Consider the following 20,003-nt stretch of genomic DNA (forward strand, 5'->3'; position numbering starts at 1 on the left):
ATGACCCCAAGCATACTTCCAAAGTTGTGGCAAAATGGCTTAAGGACAACAAAGTCAAGGTATTGGAGTGGCCATCACAAAGCCCTGACTTCAATCCTATAGAAAATGTGTGGGTAGCACTGAAAAAGCGTTTGCGAGCAAGGAGGCCTACAAACCTGACTCAGTTATACCAGCTCTGTCAGGAGGAATGGGCCAAAATTCACCCAACTTATTGTGGGAAGCTTGTGGAAGGCTACCCGAAACGTTTGACCCAAGTTAAACAATTTAAAGGCAATGCTACCAAATACTAATTGAGTGTATGTAAACTTCTGACCCACTGGGAATGTGATTAAATAAATAAAAGCTGAAATAAATCATTCTCTCTACTATTATTCTGACATTTCACATTCTTAAAATAAAATGGTGATCCTACCTGACCTAAGACAGGGAATATTTACTAGGATGAAATGTCAGGAATTGTGAAAAACGGAGTTTAAATGTATTTGGTTAAGGTGTATGTAAACTTCCGACTTCAACTGTACCTAGAGAACCTTCCAACAAGCTACTTCTCCTCTGAGAGGTGCCCTCTCCCTCTGTCATAGTTGACTTTGTCATTGTTTACTTTATGTGGGTGGGCAGGGATTAGACCTATGGTTTGAGGTTTCCAAATTGCCTTACTGGAATACTTGGGAGACATGGATGAGAGGGTATTTTTGCTCATGGTTGGGGGAACATAAAGTAGCTCAAAAATAGCCCCCCTCACCCCGAGAAGAAAGCCAGATGAACCAACCTCAGGTCTGATATTAGACATTATCCCTCAGCTCAATTTCCCTTTGGATACCTTATAATCTTGTTAACCTGAATTGAAGCCCCACAAACTAAATGTAATCACCTTGTCATTAGACTTTCAAATTATAGGACAACCCCCTTGTGAACTATAATCTCTTCGGCTTTGTTTTTCCTAGCCAATGCAGTGGACTAGAAAAACAGTACAAATAGCAAATATTTTTAGGGTGTATGTTTCCCCAAAAGTCAACATGAACACATATGTCCTTGATTCTCTGTGATCTGACGTCCATTGTTGTGGGCTATTGTTTTCTTTGTTGCTCCGCTCTCTTCATCTGAGGCAACTCAGCTGTCTGTGGATTGTATTCCACTTTTACAAGACAAAAGGGGTCAGGGCAAAAGACAACATCAATTTAACGATTAAAGGATTTAATTTAAAAGATCATTGGGATTGAGAGGCTGAAAGCACAGTCATCCTGCATCTCCTCTTTAAGAGTGAGCGGAGATAAATGTTATGGCATCTTTCTGGCTTGTCCGATGATGTCATATGCTTTATAGACATGGAAAGGCCTCACTATTTGAAGTCAGTTAACAGTCTTATACAGTGTCAGTCAAACGTTTGGACACACCTACTCAGGGGTTATTCTTTGTTTTGACTATTTTATACATTGTAGAATAATAGTGAAGACATCAAAACTATGAAATAACACATATGGAATCATGTAGTAACCGAAAAAGTGTTAAACAAATCAACATATATATTTTATATTTGAGATTCTTCAAAGTGGCCACCTTTTGCCTTGATGACAGCTTTGCACACTCTTTGCATTCTCTCAACCAGCTTCACCTGGAATGCTTTTCCAACAGTCTTGAAGGAGTTCCCACATATGCTGAGCACTTGTTGGCTGCTTTTCCTTCACTCTGCGGTCCAGCTCATCCCAAACCATCTCAATTAGGTTGAGGTCGGGGGATTGTGGAGGCCAGATCATCTGATGCAGCACTCCACCACTCTCCTTCTTGGTCAAATAGCCCTTACACAGCCTGGAGGTGTGTTGGGTCATTGTCCTGTTGAAAAACAACTGATAGTCCCACTAAGCCCAAACCAGATGGGATGGTGTATCGCTGCAGAATGCTGTGGTAGCCATGCTGGTTAAGTGTGCCTTGAATTCTAAATAAATCACAGACAGTGTCACCAGCAAAGCACCCCCACACCATCACACCTCCTCCTCCATGCTTCACGGTGGGAACCAAACATGCGGAGATCATCCGTTCACCTACTCTGCGTCTCACAAAGACATGGCGGTTGGAACCAAAAATCTCAAATTTGGACTGATCAGACCAAAGGACAGATTTCCACTGGTCTAATGTCCATTGGTCGTGTTTCTTGGCCCATGCAAGTCTCTTCTTATTATTAGTGTCCTTTATTAGTGGTTTCTTTGCAGCAATTCGACCATGAAGGCCTGATTCACGCAGTCTCCTCTAAACAGTTGATGTTGAGATGTGTCTGTTACTTGAACTCTGTGAAGCATTTTTTGGGCTGCAATCTGAGGTGCAGTTAACTCTAATGAACGTATCCTCTGCAACAGAGGTAACTCTGGGTCTTCCTTTCCTGTGGTGGTCGTCATGAGAGCTAGTTTCATCATAGCGCTTGATGGATTTTGCGACTGCACTTTAAGAAACTTTCAAAGTTCTTGAAATTTTCTGAATTTACTGTCTTAAAGTAATGATGGACTGTCATTTCCCTTTGCTTATTTGAGCTGTTCTTGCCATAATATGGACTTGTTCTTTTACCAAATAGGGCTATCTTCTGTATACCAACCTTATCTTGTCACAACACAACTGATTGGCTCAAACACATAAAGAAGGAAATAAATTCTACAAATTAACTTTTAACAAGGCATTCCAGGTGACTACCTCATGAAGCTGGTTGAGAGAATGCCAAGAGTGTGCAAAGCTGTTATCAAGGCAAAGGGTGGCTACTTTGAAGAATCTCAAATATAACATATATTTTGATTTGTTTAACACTTTTTTTGGTTACTACATGATTACATATGTGTTATTTCATAGTTTTGATGTATTCACTATTATTCTACAATAGTAAAAATAAAGAAAAACCCTTGAATGAGTAGGTGTGTCCAAACGTTTGTCTGGTACTGTAAATGTGACTGAAAGTAGATCCTCCTTGAAGACATTTGTGTCCTGAAAGAGGGCATTTGATGTTGATCTGATGAGGGTCTGAGTGTGGATGCAGGGACATTCTGGAGTCTTGCTGTTTCATCTGAAATTCTTGATTGCTACAAGTGTGCCAGCACCATAAATGCAATTTACTGTCTGGACTTGAGAGAGGCTGTGGAAAATGAAGTAATCATTCCATTTCAATCTTTATTTCCACTCAATAAAATCTTCAGATTTGTTGTATTTTAATTTGTAATACCAGAAGTATGTCCATGATAATAGAAAACACCACACAATAAGGCAAAAAGGAACATTATTGTACTATTTTGTAGAATATTCATAAAAATAACAAACTAAAGATATGCCTTTGATGGAATATTCAAAGTCCTACCACTCAGTTCTGTGGGAACATCTCTCTGTAATTACAAGTCTAAACCCCAAGGTGTGGTTATGAGCTGTTACTGTAATAAAGTAACATAACACAATGATTATAAAGTGACCATTATCCCACGTTTAATTCCTGTATTTTCATATTCAAAATCACAGGACGGGGCCAATTGCAGTGGCGCCCAAACAGAACCACCAAGTGTCGGATAGTGCTCTGAGCTGACCACATCCTCATCGTAGGTTGGGAAATTTTAGACACTCACTCTGGTTCAAACACCTATTGCCAAACACCACTCTACCTCACAGAAAAACGGACATAATGAAACCGCCTGTCTATTCATAGGCCTCCTTTAAAAAGCCATACAACACCTCTGCCTTTTCCACAAGGGTGATTTTGCAAGCATCACTGAAAGGCGAAACACCTTTGTTGTTTGAATTCGTATTTATCTAACCCTGTTTAATGCGTGTTGTAGTCTCAGTCAGTCTAACAGAGCTGGACCTGTGAGACCAGGGCAGATATACAGCACAGGGCATCCACATCCCATCTTAATGTTATTGGCTCACAGGGGTTTGAGCCTCTAGCACCGGACAGTTCAGCAAACTAAACTGATCCACAACAGCTGTTTGGTTAGCATGGAGAAATAGAATAGGCCCATTGTGGAGTCAAATCTATGACCAATACGATAAGGCGCTGCATCTCAAATCATATGTGTGAGAGGAGTATCTCTCAAAACAAGTGCTGCTTTTCAACACAAGGTTTTCTAGAAACAAGTATGGACAGGCTTTGAGACATGGCTGTAGACACCTATGGTGTCTAGGCACCATAGGTGTCTACAGCCAGTTCTCAGGGCTAAGGTTGGACCAATTGGCTTTCCTCTATTAGTATGGTAAGATGGATACATACACTATATATACAAATGTATGTGGACACCCCTTCAAATTAGTGGATTCGGCTATTTCAGCCACACCCGTTGTTGACAGGTTTATAAAATCGAGCACACAGCCATGCAATCTCCATAGTCAAACTTTGGCAGTAGAATGGCCTTACTGAAGATCTCAGTGACTTTCAACGTGGAACCGTCATAGGATGCCACCTTTCCAACAAGTCAGTTCGTTAAATTTCTGCCCTGCTAGAGCTGCCCCGGTCAACTGTAAGTGCTGTTATTGTGAAGTGGAAACGTCTAGGAGCAACAACAGCTCAGCCACGAAGTGGTAGGCCACACAAGCTCACAAAACGGGACCGCAGAGTGCTGAAGCGCGTATTGCGTAAAAATCGTCCTCGGTAGCAACCCTCACTACCGAGTTCCAAACTGCCTCTGAAAGCAACGTCAACATGAGATCTGTTCGTCGGGAGCTTCATGAAATGGGTTTCCATGTCTGAGCAGCCGCACACAAGCCTAAGATCACCATGCGCAATGCTAAGCATTGGCTGGAGTGGTGTAAAGCTCGCTGCCATTGGACTCTGGAGCAGTGGAAACATGTTCTCTGGCGTGATGAATCACGCTTCACCATCTGGCAGTCCGACGGACTAATCTGGGTTTGGCGGATGCCAGGAGAACGCTACCTGCCCGAATGCATAGTGCCAACTGTAAAGTTTGGTGGAGGAGGAATAATGGTCTGGGACTGTTTTTCATGGTTCGGCCTAGACCCCTTAGTTCCAGTGAAGGGAAATCTTAACGATACAGCATACAATGACATTCTAGATGATTCTGTGCTTCCAACTTTGTGGCAACAGTTTGAGGAAGGCCCTTTCCTGTTTCAGCATGACAATGCCCCCCGTGCACAAAGCGAGGTCCATACAGAAATCGTTTGTCGAGATCGGTGTGGAAGAACTTGACTGGCCTTCACAGAACCCTGACCTCAACCCCATCGAACACCTTTGTGATGAATTGGAACACTGACTGCAAGCCAGGCCTAATCACCCAACATCAGTGCCCAACCTCACTAATGCTCTTGTGGCTGAAGGACAACAAGTCCCCGCAGCAATGTTCCAACAGCGAGTGGAAAGCCTATGCAGAAGAGTGGAGGCTGTTATAGCAGCAAAGGGGGGGACCAACTCCATATTTTTGCCCATGATTTTGAAATGAGATGTTTGACGAGCAGATGTCCACATACTTTTGGTCATGTATTTCTATCTGCAAGGTTGGCTCAGCAAATCAGCAGTTCAGCTGATTAGGAAGGTCTGCTTTGGGTTAGGATGGGGAGGCAGAGGGCCTGCAGATATAGTTGTCAATGAGACACAACAAATCAGACGGAATTGACCCTGAGCCTCCATCCATCTGCCTTGGATTACCTTCTCTGGAGCCTGAGCCTAAGAGAGAGCACAGTGGCACAGTAGGATGCGGGAGATAGATGTAATCGGTGAGAGCACCGCTGTAAGGTTCAAAGAGGCAGCTAGGTACAGATGATAGTTTAACTAATGACTCTACAGCTGTCAGACAGTAATAATATCAGACATACCTTTGGGCCCTTCGGGTCCCATATCCCCTTTCTCCCCCTGTAGGCCATCGGCGCCGCTAGGGCCCTTTAGTCCCCTTGGTCCCTGGATGCCTTTTTCTCCTGTAAAACCTGCCGGGAGGACATAGACAAAGCATTGGATTTATTTTCCCAATTCTTTTCAAACAGGATATCTAGCATGCATTTCAAAGAATGAAAACAAACCTATCTTATCGGGATATTTAAGAACGATGGGTCGATTGCATGCCTTAATAACATTTTCCAATTCATCATTTCATTATGTCATTAAAATACTATCTAAGGGAATGCCCTTACTCCCTTTGCCAGGTTGCTTTGAGCCCAGTTGGGGGGCTGTTATTAGGTTGTTAGCAGACAGAGTGGATTTATGGGTTTGGAACCACAGGTGGTCCTGTTCACTAGGTAACCCCTGATAAATTAGTGATTTGAAGATATTGTCACTGCATTACTCACAAGGTAATGTACTGGAGTACCCGACCCGTTAATAAGTAGGATAGTGGAATGACTGAGATTCTGAATGTGGTGGGAAGAGTGTTTTGGACGGCTATAACAAATAACCATGTCCCATGTTCCTGAAGGGAGGCTTGCTTTCAGCATTCTTCTTGGAAATATGTCTTTGAGGGTCTATGAGGGTTTACATATTTCACAATTACAGTAAGATAAGTTTCGAAGAAATGGTTGAAAAATGGTTGAAGAAAGTAATGTATGTTGAAAGCTATAATAGGACAAATGACAGTACCGTACAGTGTACGAACCTCTCATCCCTGTGAGGCCTGCCACACCAGGAGCCCCAAGTGGCCCCACATCGCCCTTCTCACCCTTTGGTCCTGGAGGCCCTGTTGAAAACAACATAATTAAAACATTGAGTTGATCCTGAGATAACATAAACTGATGAATATACTGTAATATGAAGACAATATGATTATTGAAGTTGTGTAATCCCATAAATAACTGGTTTACTTTTGGTATGTCATTCTTGTTTCACAACACCCTCTAATCTGAGTCTGAAACATGGTTAAGGGACATCGTTCAATGGTTTGTTGTACTTGGATCCAGTTGACTGACTTCAGACTTGTTTGTAGAATTAGCTTGGCCACGATGGAAAGCACATGTTACACAAGGTACACCACAATGGAATAGTTAGACATTAGTCTTGTTTTGTCCAACTGACATGTTCCAAAGTAGCCTTTCACATAATGGTGTGATCTGATCCTTACAGATGTCGGATCTTAATTTGAGCCAGTTTGCTACAGCAGGAAGATAATCCTGCAGCAACAGGAAATGTGAATTATTATGTGGATTACAATTAATTGACATTTTTGTAGGAGTTGACATATTTTTCGTAAGGGAAAATCAAGTCTGACATTTCAAAGTGGAAATTAAACCTCAAATACACTACAAGTTTAAAATGTCCTGCATTGCAGGAAAGTTCTCTTGCAACAGGATGATCAAATTAAGATCCTACATCTGTAGAGCCTAAGATACTGTCCTGGCCATGCTTTGAGCCACTCCACATCCCCTGGCCTGGCCTGAAACTTTACTGGGAAAATCTTCATCTATCAGAGTGAAATAGTGGCTAGTGAGAAGTCAGGTTGACTTAGAAGTCATATCACCCTGGGGGGCCTGAAGGAGAAACCACTGAATTGAATTGGGTGGTGACTGGTTTGTTTTAGTGGGATCAATGGTATCACTCCTCACTTCTTATTTAGAGTCTTCTATTAATGAAATTGAGAATGTTCAACAAAAACAAACATCCTACATGAGGGTCAACCCGTGTAAATTTTACATTAAGAGCTGTCTGTGAAGCAACAATATGTGGTGCTGTATAATGGATCAGCAAATCTGAGTTGGCTGAACAGAAACCATATGTTAGTAATGGGCTATTTGCATGTCAATCCGTTTTGACACGTTTGGTATCAAGCTGATAGATAGATTATTTAAAAACATTAGCTTTCTAAGGAAGAGTGCGGCCCCAAAACTTTTTGGGGGGCTTTTTAAGGTGACTGATATTGTTTTACACCAGGATGTCCATTTATCAAATTATCTAAAAGAACATAACATTTTCCTTGTTTTGTTTCACCACTGGTGAATAACGAAAATAGCGCTAGATCAATGTTCATATAATGAAAATCACATTTCCATGAGAATTAAGTCAATGGACACACTGCTCCTCCCAGCCAGAAGACATTTCACTAAAACAGCAAACAGGTCACTCCTGAGGTCATTACTGTTAATCAAGTGGCTGTGTGATGATTATAAATGTTTCCATGCTAACACTCTCCTCAGACCAACACATCACAGTTTCTTAATCCGCCTCTCAACTTTGCTAAAATGTGTGTTTTTGTAATATGTTTTTTTCCCTTCTCATTTGTACACCGCTGCCAAATTGGAAGGTAGGCATGAAACATAAGCAAAAGGCATTGGGATGGAGGGATGGAGGGAGGGAGGGAGGGAGGGAGGGAGGGAGAGGAGGCATCAGGCCAGAAACACCAAGTACTATGGCGAGGTGTGCAGCTTTCCTGGCTAAACCCACGCTTAATGACAAACAAATGTGATGTGAGGTGGAACTAATGACAGGGCTGAGTTCCTTGGTTTTGGAGGCTTCTAAATTTAACCCACAATGGTTTCCAGCCTAGATATACCACTGTTTATCTAGGCATCTTAGCACTGGGGGGTGCTAAGATGACATAAGGAATTGTTTTTAAATGGTCATACTATGGATCATTTAGCTATTTTATTTGGAATTTTAGGACCCCTTTAGGTCCCAAAAATATATACAGTATACAAAAATTATTTGATCAAATATTGAATTTGGCCTTTACCACTAAATACCATAGAAAAGCATTGAATAGCAAATTCATTAATGGCAAAAAGGACAGTCAAAACATACTCAGGAACACTCAGGAAATATATATATTTTTACACATATTTAACCCCTTTTTTTGGGTAGGCACAAAACAACCTTCAGACTTACATTCGTTTTTTAAAACCAGTACCGGTTACTGTGGGGTTGTAGAGCAAAACGGATAACATTTGTGAGAGTCTTCCCTTTCCATAGAGTGGTCATAATAGTTTCTAGGTCAAACCGTTCGGATTCCACAGACGTTTTTGAGAGAAGACAGATTTCCGGGATGTGTCATGGTCTGACAAACATCGCTCTAGCTCTGCCACCTTTCACCGCGAAAGTGCGAGATATACAGTAACACATATCTCTAGCTTAAACTGACAGATTTTGATGGGGATTTTTTTGCTATGTAACTTAGATTGACACACCGGTGCGTCAATCAACTCTAGGGGGTTAGTCATGACATAAACTTAATTCTAGCCAGTGATTAGTGATGGGGCCGTTATTACCTTCTAGGAAGGTGATGTTCTTGAGGATATTGGAGTGCTCCCAGTCCTTGAGCCTCAGGTCCTCTGTGATGGTGCTGAGGATCTCCACCTCGTTCTTCAGCGTCTCCTCCATCTGCACCTGTGTCTCCCTCATGTACCGTGTGTCCTGGCTCACGTTGCTGATCTGCACCTGCAGGTCCTGGATCTTCAGGTGATGGATGCTGATGTCACTTGTGAATGTGTGGTTGACCGCGCCCACCGTCCATCCCACCTCCTCGAGCCTCTCCTTGAGCTGGTCCACCTGATCCGCTGCGCTCCTCAGCAGTAGGTCGTGGTCGTGCAGCGAGACAGAGGCCTGGGCCAGCTGGTTGCTCAGCCCACTCATGTTCCTCTGGGACGATCGGTTCAGGGCAGAGACACGGTCCCCCAGCTGCTCCACTGTGCTGTCTGTCGACTGGGAGTGGCCCTGCAGATCCCTGATGTCCCTCTCCAGGCCGTGCAATGCCCGGCCCAGCTGCTGTAAGGACTCATTGTGGTTCTGGAACAGGCTCTCCAGCTTCCAGATTTTCTCCAGGAGGTCTGCCTGAGAGGAGATGTCGCCCAGGGACTGCTGGAGCTCCCGGGAGTGGTCCCCCATATGGGTCATGTTCTCCATCAGTGCCTCCTGCTTCTCTGAGGACATCTGGGACCTGGACACTGAGGAGGACACATGGAGAGAGGAGAGAGAGGGGATGTTAGATTTTACAATGCTTACATCTCCATAGCAGATAGAAAACGCTAAAGATGAAGAATGCTTACTACAGTATATGGCTCCTGAACATTTATCACTTAACATGAATCACTTAACTGTCACTGGAATGATGATTAATGACACTTGGAGTTGTATACTACAGTATTACCATTAAAACTGTGTCACGGAGGCTGCCCCTCCTCCTTGCTCAGGCAGGCTTCTGCGTTTGTCGTCACCGGAATACTAGCTGCTGCCGATCTATGTTCTATGTTTCTATGTTGCACCTGTTGTCTATAGTCACACACCTGTTGCCCATTATTGTAATCACGCCTTCCCTATTTAACCCAGTGGCTCCCAATGTGTTTTGTGCGTGGTTGTTTTTCGTTTTGTGTGTCGTTGGTGAGCGGGTTAGTTCCTCCCTGTGTGGATGTATTCTGTGTTGTATTCTTTACTTACTTCAGTAAAGTACATTTCTGAGAGTTCTGTGCCCTGCGCCTGACTTCGATCCACCGCATTCAACTGACACTCGTGACAGAACCACGCACCATTTATGGAGTCAGCAGGTACAGCCAGTCAGTCCGAATCGATGGAGGAACGACTTCAACGACGGGAGAGTATCATCCAGGCTCTCGGCACCGCCATGGAGAGGGTGATGAATACTATGGACCGTTGGGAGAGAGGTGGCCTTCCTACACCTCCTCCAACCACTCTACCACCCATACCACAGTCCACCTCTTCTCCACCTGGGCCCAGTGGGATTCGGCTCTCGCTCCCGAGGGCATATGACGGTACACCAGCCGGGTGTCAGGGTTTCCTTCTCCAGGTAGAGCTCTACCTGGCAACCATTCACCCAGCGCCCTCGGGATACGAGAGCGTGTCCGCCCTCATCTCCTGTCTGTCGGGGAAGGCGCACGAGTGGGCCAACGCTGAGTGGGGAGGAATTAACGCTACATTGGTCCGCTACGAGGATTTCACCCGCCGCTTCCGGGCGGTGTTCAATCATCCACCGGAGAGGAGAGCGGCGGCGAGCGTCTGTTCCACCTAAGACAGCAGAGCGCCCAGGATTTTGCACTGGAGTTCAGGACTTTGGCAGCCAGCGCCGGATGGAATGAGAGGGCCCTGATCGACCACTATCAGTGCTGCCTAAGGGAGGACGTTCGGCGGGAACTGGCCGGCAGGGAAACTAATCTCAACCTGGACCAACTGGTGGAGATGTCCATCAGGCTGGATAACCTGTTGGAGACCCGCGGACGTTCTGATCAGGGATCATTCATTCCATCCCCCAGCACCTCCGACTCTACCCCCATGGAGCTCGGAGGTGCTGCACTTAGGGAGACCAGGAGAGGGGCCGTCCCCTGCACCAACTGTGGCCGCAGAGGACACACTTGTGTTTTCTCCTCATTCCCAGCATAAGGCGCTAGTAGATTCAGGCGCAGCTGGGAATTTTATTGATCGTCAATATTCTCATAGTTTAGGGATTCCTACTGTTCGTGTTGATGTGCCCTTCCCTGTCCACGCATTAGATAGTCGCCCGCTAGGGTCAGGTCTAATCAGGGAGGTTACCGCACCCCTCTTAATGAGGATGCAGGAGGATCATGAGGAGAGGATTAGTCTCTATCTGATTGATTCTCCTGCGTATCCTGTGGTGTTGGGACTTCCCTGGTTAACCACTCATGATCCCACTATTTCCTGGCAGCAGAGGGCTCTCAAGGGATGGTCCAGTCAGTGCTCATGGAGGTGTGTATGGGTTTCCTTGGGGGTACTACGGTGGAGAGTCCAAACCAGGTCTCCACAGTGCACATACCTTCCGAGTAAGCCGATTTGGCTCTCGCCTTCAGTAAAAAGAGGGCGACTAAATTACCACCCCATCGTCCGGGGGATGTGCGATAAACCTCCAGGTAGGCGCTGCACTTCCCCGGAGTCACGTGTATCCTCTGTCACAGGCGGAGAAGGCAGCTATGGAAACATATGTCTCCGAATCTCTGAGACAGGGATACATTTGGCCCTCCACTTCACCTGTTTCCTCAAGTTTCTTTTTCGTGAAGAAGAAGGATGGTGGGTTACGCCCGTGCATTGATTACCGTGGGCTTAATCAGATCACTGTCAAGTACAGCTATCCCTTACCTCTGATAGCATGTATGACGGAATCACTGCACGGGGCGCGCTTCTTCACGAAATTGGATCTCAGGAGCGCGTACAATCTGGTGCGTATTCGGGAGGGAGATGAGTGGAAGATGGCTTTCAGCACCACCTCAGGACACTATGAGTACCTCGTCATGCCATACGGGTTGATGAATGCTCCATCAGTCTTCCAAGCCTTTGTTGATGAGATTTTCAGGGATCTGCACGGACAGGGTGTAGTGGTTTATATTGATGACATTCTCATATACTCCGCTACACGGGCCGAGCATGTGTCCCTGGTGCGTAAAGTACTTGGACGACTGTTGAAGCATGACCTGTATGCCAAGGCGGAGAAATGCCTGTTCTTTCAGGAGTCCATCTCCTTCCTAGGGTACCACATGTCCGCGTCTGGGGTGAAGATGGAGAGTGACCGCATTTCGGCCGTGCGTAATTGGCCGACTCCAACCACGGTGAAGGAGGTGCAGCAGTTTTGGGGATTTGCCAATTAATACCGGAGGTTTATCCGGGGCTTTGGTCAGGTAGCGGCTCCCATTACCTCATTGCTGAAGGGGGGACCGGTGCGTCTGCGGTGGTCAGCTGAGGCGGACAGGGCGTTCAATCATCTGAAGAACCTGTTTACCTCGGCTCCAGTGCTGGCTCATCCAGATCCCTCCTTGGCTTTCACGGTTGAGGTGGACGCGTTGGAGGCTGGGATAGGTGCTGTACTTTCCCAGCGCTCGGGCACACCACCCAAGCTCCGCCCCTGTGCGTTATTTTCTAAGAAGCTCAGTCCGGCGGAGCGCAACTATGATGTGGGGGACCGGGAGCTGTTGGCTGTGGTCAAAGCCCTGAAAGCATGGAGACATTGGCTTGAGGGGGCTAACCACCCTTTTCTCATTTTGACTGACCACCACAATCTGGAGTACATCCGGGCGGCGAAGAGATTAAACCCTCGCCAGGCAAGGTGGTCAATGTTTCTCACCCGTTTTTGTTTCACCCTTTCGTACAGGCCAGGCTCCCAGAATGCTAAGGCAGATGCTCTGTCCCGACTGTATGACATGGAGGAGAGTTCCGTGGAGCCCACTCCCATACTTCCGGCGTCGTGTCTGGTGGCACCGGTGGTGTGGGAGGTGGACGCGGACATCAAGCGGGCGTTGCGTAACAAACCCACTCCTCCCCAGTGTCCAGAGGGTCGTGTGTACGTCCCGCTGGAGGTCCGCGATCGTTTGATCTATTGGGCTCACACGTCACCCTCCTCTGGTCATCCTGGTATTGGTCGGACAGTGCATTGTCTTAGTGGGAAGTACTGGTGGCCCACCTTAGCTAAGGACGTGAGGGTTTATGTTTCCTCCTGATCGGTGTGCGCCCAGTGTAAGGCTCCTAGACACCTGCCCAGAGGGAAATTGCAACCCCTACCCGTTCCACAACGACCGTGGTCCCACCTATCGGTGGATTTCGTGACAGATCTTCCCCCCTCACAAGGAAATACCACGATCCTGGTCGTTGTGGATCGGTTTTCTAAGTCCTGCTGCCTCATTCCTCTGCCCGGTCTCCCTACGGCCCTACAGACTGCTAAGGCCCTATTTACACACGTCTTCCAGCACTATGGGATACCTGAGGATATAGTATCTGATCAGGGTTCCCAGTTCACCTCGAGGGTTTGGAGGGCGTTCATGGAACGTCTGGGAGTCTCGGTCAGCCTAACCTCAGGGTTTCACCCCGAAAGTACCGGGCAGGTGGAGAAAGTCAACCAGGAGGTGGGTAAGTTTCTGAGGTCGTATTGCCAGGACCGGCGGGGGGAGTGGTCGATTTTTCCTCCCCTGGGCAGAGATGGCCCAAAACTCACTCCGCCACTCCTCCACTAACCTTACTCCATTCCAGTGTGTTTTAGGTTATCAGCCGGTTCTGGCACCTTGGCATCAGAGCCAGATCGAGGCATCTGCGGTGGATGAATGGTTTCGGCGCTCGCAGGAGACCTGGAACGCTGCCCATGTGCGCCTGCAGCGGGCCATCGGGTGGCAGAAGGCGAGCGCCGACCGCCACCGCAGTGAGGCTCCGGTGTATGCACCGGGGGACCGGGTCTGGCTCTCAACCCGAAACCTGCCCCTTCGCCTGCCCTGCCAGAAGCTGGGTCGGTGGTTTGTGGGGCCATTCAAAGTCCTGAGGAGATTGAACAAGGTATGTTATAGGTTACAGCTTCCTCCTGAGTATCGTATTAACCCCTCGTTCCATGTGTCTCTCCTCAGGCCGGTGGTAGCTGGTCCACTCCAGGAGTCTGAGATACGGGAGGTTCCTCCGTCCCCACTGGACATCGAGGGGGCACCGGCGTACTCTGTCCGTTCCATCTTAGATTCGAGGCGTCGGGTGGGAGGCCTGCAGTATCTCGTGGAGTGGGAGGGGTACGGTCCGGAGGAGCGGTGCTGGGTCCCTAGGAGGGACATCCTCGATCCCTCCATGTTGAGGGATTTCCACCGTAGTCATCCGACTCGCCCCGCACCGCGCCCTCCTGGCCGTCCCCGAGGCTGGTGTCAACGCACGGCTGGAGCCGCGCGACGGGGGACGGGGGGTGCTGTCACGGTTTCTGCCGAGGCTGCCCCTCCTCCTTGCTCGGGCAGGCTTCGGCGTTCGTCGTCACCGGAATATTAGCTGCTGCCGATCTATGTTCTATGTTGCACCTGTTGTCTATTGTCACCTACCTGTTGCCCATTATTGTAATCACGCCTTCCCTATTTAACCCAGTGGCTCCCAATGTGTTTTGTGCATGGTTGTTTTTCGTTTCGTGTGTCGTTGGTGAGCAGGTTAGTTCCTCCCTGTGTGGAGGTATTCTGTGTTGTATTCTTTACTTACTTCAGTAAAGTACGTTTCTGAGAGTTCTGTGTCCTGCGCCTGACTTCGATCCACCGCATTACACTGACACTCGTGACAAACTGTGAGATAGTAGTAACCTCTTTTTTTAACCATTACAGTATGGTTCTTAATTGTTACCCAGAAATGATTTGATATTGATATAAAAACAGCTGCATTTGTCCTTTAAGGTTTAGGTTCTGTTGGAGTGAAGTTTAGTGCAGTCAGCCAGAGAGATACAGTATGTTGAAAGCAAATCCTCTCAGCTCTGCAATGATGACATCCTCTCTTATACTTTCGAGACCGTTATATAAAGAAATGTAATGTTGCTCAATGAGAGAAAAAGAGAATGTTGGGGAAATAAAAGGAAATTGCTAATTCCCAGCACAGATGCTCAGAACCCCTCTCATCCCTGTCCACAGCTAGTATACCATTGTTGCCTATGTGTGTGTTGTGGGACAGAACTAAATGAATTATTTCAATATGAGGGACATGTTACCTACATGGCTGCACAAAAGGGACTTTGTATTCCTTCTCATTTTACGCTGTGCACATTTCCAAAATGACAGTCTATCTTACATTATGTTATTTCCACACGAAGATAAACTTAATTGTTATTAATCAGGAATTCACTGACTTCGGCTCTAACGTGCCAAAAACTACAAAACCAAAACAGATGGATTTGTTTCCCAGCAGGATAAATGAAGATGTGGGTTCCTGAACTAGAATAGGGCGAATATAGAGTAGGTGAAGGACTGCACTAATTTAGCATTCAATCACTCATCCTTGGAGACACCGAAGTTTCTGGTAACGCACTGCGGCTGTTGGCGTGACCTGCTCTACCGAAGGCCAGTAGCAAGAACTCCCACAAGAAAACAGACACATTCCTTGAAATGCTCCAAAATGCACAAAGACTCCCATTTCTCTATTCCTCCTATTAATGCATTTCTGTTTCCAGGAATCTGGGAGCCCAATTAAGTTTCAAGCAATGCTCTGGAGAAGATCTAATGTATGAATTTCAACATCGCCCATGCAACATTTACCCGTGCACTAGAGCCAAACAAAATTGCAAACAGGGGTGTGGCGACCAGTACACTGGACTGCCCATGGAAACAGCCAGCAGGTGAGGTCAACAACCCCAACCCTTCACTAGACTACTTACCATGAGGACTGCGAAATCTGTAAAAGATATGGAGAGTCAATGTGTAAAACATCCCTGTGAGAGTGTGGTGGCGGACCTGTTATTCCCAGAGGCCTCACTGTCTTACAGGATGTCCCTGTGTTTTACAGGATGTCACTGTGCAAGACCATCTCTAGGACCAGGTGCTAGTCAGCTGTTTAATCTCAAACTTGTTCCTGATTATCCACTGTAGCTTTAGCCTCTTAACAAGCCTTTAAAAAAAAGCGTAGCCTCATACATGTTCTGTGTCTGTCCCAGGAGTTCAGTATGCATGGGACTTTTGACCTAGTGGAAGTGTGTTATTGTCAATAAGAACTGACATCCTCTTGTAAAATAATAATATCAATACCTCAATAAACAACCATATGTTTTTCAGCTACACACCTCCTATACCAGTGGATGTACAGTGCCTTGCAAAAGTATTCATCCCCCTCGGCATTTTTCCTATTTTGTTGCATTACAAACTGTAATTTAAATAGATTTTTATTTGGATTTCATGTAATGGACATACACAAAATAGTCCAAAATGGTGAAGTTAATTCAAAAAAATTACTTGTTTCAAAAAATTCGAAAAAATAAATAACGGAAAAGTGGTGCGTGCATATGTATTCACCCCCTTTGCTATGAAGCCCCTAAATAAGATTTGGTGCAACCAATTACCTTCAGAAGTCACATAATTAGTTAAATAAAGTCCACCTGTGTGCAATCTAAGTGTCACATGATCTATCACATGATCTCAGTATATATACATCTGTTCTGAAAGGCCCCAGAGTCTGCAACACCACTAAGCAAGGGGCACCACCAAGCAAGCGGCACCATGAAGACCAAGGAGCTTTCCAAACAGGTCAGGGACAAAGTTGTGGAGAAGTACAGATCAGGGTTGGGTTCTAAAAAAATATCAGAAACTTTTAACATCCCACGGAGCACCATTAAATCCATTATAAAAAAATGGAAAGAATATGGCACCACAACAAACCTGCCAAGAGAGGGCTACCCACCAAAACTCACAGACCAGGCAAGGAGGGCATTAATCAGAGAGGCAACAAAGAGACCAAAGATAACCCTGAAGGAGCTGCAAAGCTCCACAGCGGAGATTGGAGTATCTGTCCATAGGACCACTTTAAGCTGTACACTCCACAGAGCTGGGCTTTATGGAAGAGTGGCCAGAAAAAAAGCCATTGCTTAAAGGAAAAAATAAGCTAACATTTGGTGTTCGCCAAAAGGCATGTGGGAGACTCCCCAAACATATGGAAGAAGGTACTCTGGTCATATTAGACTAAAATTGAGCTTTTTGGCCGTCAAGGAAAACGCTATGTCTGGCGCAAACCCAACCCCTCTCATCACCCCGAGAACACCATCCCCACAGTGAAGCATGGTGGTGGCAGCATCATGCTGTGGGGATGTTTTTCATCGGCACAGACTGGGAAACTGGTTAGAATTGAAGGAATGATGGATGGCGCTAAATACAGGGAAATTCTTGAGGGAAACCTATTTCAGTCTTCCAGAGATTTGAGCCTGGGATGGAGGTTCACCTTTCAGCAGGACAATGACCCTAAGCATACTGCTAAAGCAACACTCAAGTGGTTTAAGGGGAAACATTTAAATGTCTTGGAATGGCCTAGTCAAAGCCCAGACCTCAATCCAATTGAGAATCTGTGGTATGACTTAAAAATTGCTGTACACCAGCAGAACCCATCCACCTTGAAGGAGCTGGAGTAGTTTTGCCTTGAAGAATGGGCAAAAATCCCAGTGGCTAGATGTGCCAAGCGTACTTGCATTGCTAATTATCCATGGACAACCTGCTTTAAGCATGGTCCTCATTCCTGTGTCTCTGAGAAAAGTCCAAACAATAAACAGGTTTTCGAAAAGGAGTAGTGGCAGTTTGACAGTTTGCCGGGCTCATAGCACCTATGTGACCTCAGAGGCTCATTTGATCAAAGGGGGCTGAGTTTGGGGCTGATGAGGTTTGGTGCCCCACACCCAGAGCTGGTCTGGGACCGGCCTAATGGACACACATACCAGGTGTGGGGAAAGCGAACACCACAGCCCGCTGAGCGAGAGCAGCCTCTACGGAGTGGCCTGGCTGACTGGTCTCTCCATCTAGCTCTCAGAGGATCACTGAATCTCTCCCTGAATAGACTCTATGGGCCTTAGTTGAGGGGATAGAATCCAACAGTACCTGAAACTCTAAACATGTTATGGCACAATATTCTAATATTACTGTCTGATGTGGCTCGTGTCTGTTTTGCATAGATTTTTATTTTAACAATTTTTGGACTTGGGTGTTCAAGTGAAAATCAAAAGTTGAACAAAACTTCTCACTGATATTCAGTATTTTAAGTGTTAAAATATGTCAAACATCCAATTCACAGAGTGTACCAGTTACTGTTAGACCACACTCTATCAATGATACATCAACATCATAACACACTTATCTAAAGTTACAATTATACGTTCAAGCTATATCCTACAAAACCTTGTTCACAAGGACGAGTGATACATTGCTTCATTGTGTTATCAAATCAAATCACATTTTATTTGTCGCGTACACATATTTAGCAGATGTTATTGTGGGTGTAGCGAAATGCTTATGTTTCTAGCTCCAACAGTGCAGTAATACCTAACTATACAAAATAATACACACAAATCCAAAAAATTAAGAATTATATAAATATTAGAATGAGCAATGTCAGAGTCCGGAATATAAATATATATGTATATGTGTCACGGTTCCCTAAGACAGAACCCAGAAGCAGACCAGGACAAGGAGAGTTGAACGAAGGTGAGTGTTTATTTACATATTCAAAAGGTGCAGAATAATCCAGGAGACGGAGCGGGTGGCGGAGATGAGTAGGTGGAGGCGAAGTGGCAGATTAAATGATGGCACGGCAGGGGTTGGGTGAAGGTTCCGGGAGAATGACTGTAGACAGAAAAAAACTGAGGTAAGTACAAGGCAGGTCAACAAGGTGCAAAACAACAAAACTAACGCTAGTACTAAGAGGCTGATACGCTGACAAAACATACTGTTAATGGCTAACGATCCGGCAGGGAATGGATGTTAGGCCAGAGCCTAAGAAGGGTGATGATCAGGACCAGGTGTGCAGATTGCTGATGGGATGCAGGTGCGGAAATCAAGAGAGCTCCCCGGAGCGTTCCAGAACCCTCGGGAAACTGGAGATCACGAACAGAAAAAACTAGTCCACAGACAGGACCCGACTCAGACTGCCGGGATCGTTACAATATGATGGGGTGTGTAGACATTATGGACAGTACAGTGGGGAAAAAAAGTATTTAGTCAGCCACCAATTGTGCAAGTTCTCCCACTTAAAAAGATGAGAGAGGCCTGTAATTTTCATCATAGGTACACGTCAACTATGACAGACAAAATGAGGAAAAAAATTCCAGAAAATCACATTGTAGGATTTTTATTGAATTTATTTGCAAATTATGGTGGAAAATAAGTATTTGGTCAATAACAATAGGTAAGCAGCTTGGTTTGAAGAAATCAAATGTGGGAGCAATTATTAGGAAATGGAAGACATACAAGACCACTGATAATCTCCCTCGATCTGGGGCTCCACGCAAGATCTCACCCCGTGGGGTCAAAATGATCACAAGAACGGTGAGCAAAAATCCCAGAACCACACGGGGGGACCTAGTGAATGACCTGCAGAGAGCTGGGACCAAAGTAACAAAGCCTACCATCAGTAACACACTACGCCGCCAGGGACTCAAATCCTGCAGTGCGAGACGTGTCCCCCTGCTTAAGCCAGTACATGTCCAGGCCCGTCTGAAGTTTGCTAGAGTGCATTTGGATGATCCAGAAGAGGATTGGGAGAATGTCATATGGTCAGATGAAACCAAAATAGAACTTTTTGGTAAAAACTCAACTCGTCGTGTTTGGAGGACAAAGAATGCTGAGTTGCATCCAAAGAACACCATACCTACTGTGAAGCATGGGGGTGGAAACATCATGCTTTGGGGCTGTTTTTC

The 20,003-nt window shown here is 45.8% G+C and overlaps 1 protein-coding gene across 1 annotated transcript in view; it reads right to left on the reverse strand.

Moving 5' to 3' along the window:
• Positions 1 to 20,003, reverse strand: part of LOC121548926 (scavenger receptor class A member 5) — a 54,780-nt gene that overhangs the window by 13,983 nt on the left and 20,794 nt on the right. Inside the window, exons 4-6 of the mRNA XM_041860599.2 lie at positions 9,157 to 9,831; positions 6,558 to 6,638; positions 5,788 to 5,895 (exon numbers count right to left, since the gene is read on the reverse strand). Coding sequence (XP_041716533.1) covers positions 5,788 to 5,895; positions 6,558 to 6,638; positions 9,157 to 9,831 — 864 coding nt within the window. The remainder of the gene's footprint in view (positions 1 to 5,787; positions 5,896 to 6,557; positions 6,639 to 9,156; positions 9,832 to 20,003) is intronic.

This window comes from Coregonus clupeaformis, chromosome 33 (genome assembly GCF_020615455.1).
Source record: "Coregonus clupeaformis isolate EN_2021a chromosome 33, ASM2061545v1, whole genome shotgun sequence".
NCBI lineage: Eukaryota > Metazoa > Chordata > Actinopteri > Salmoniformes > Salmonidae > Coregonus > Coregonus clupeaformis.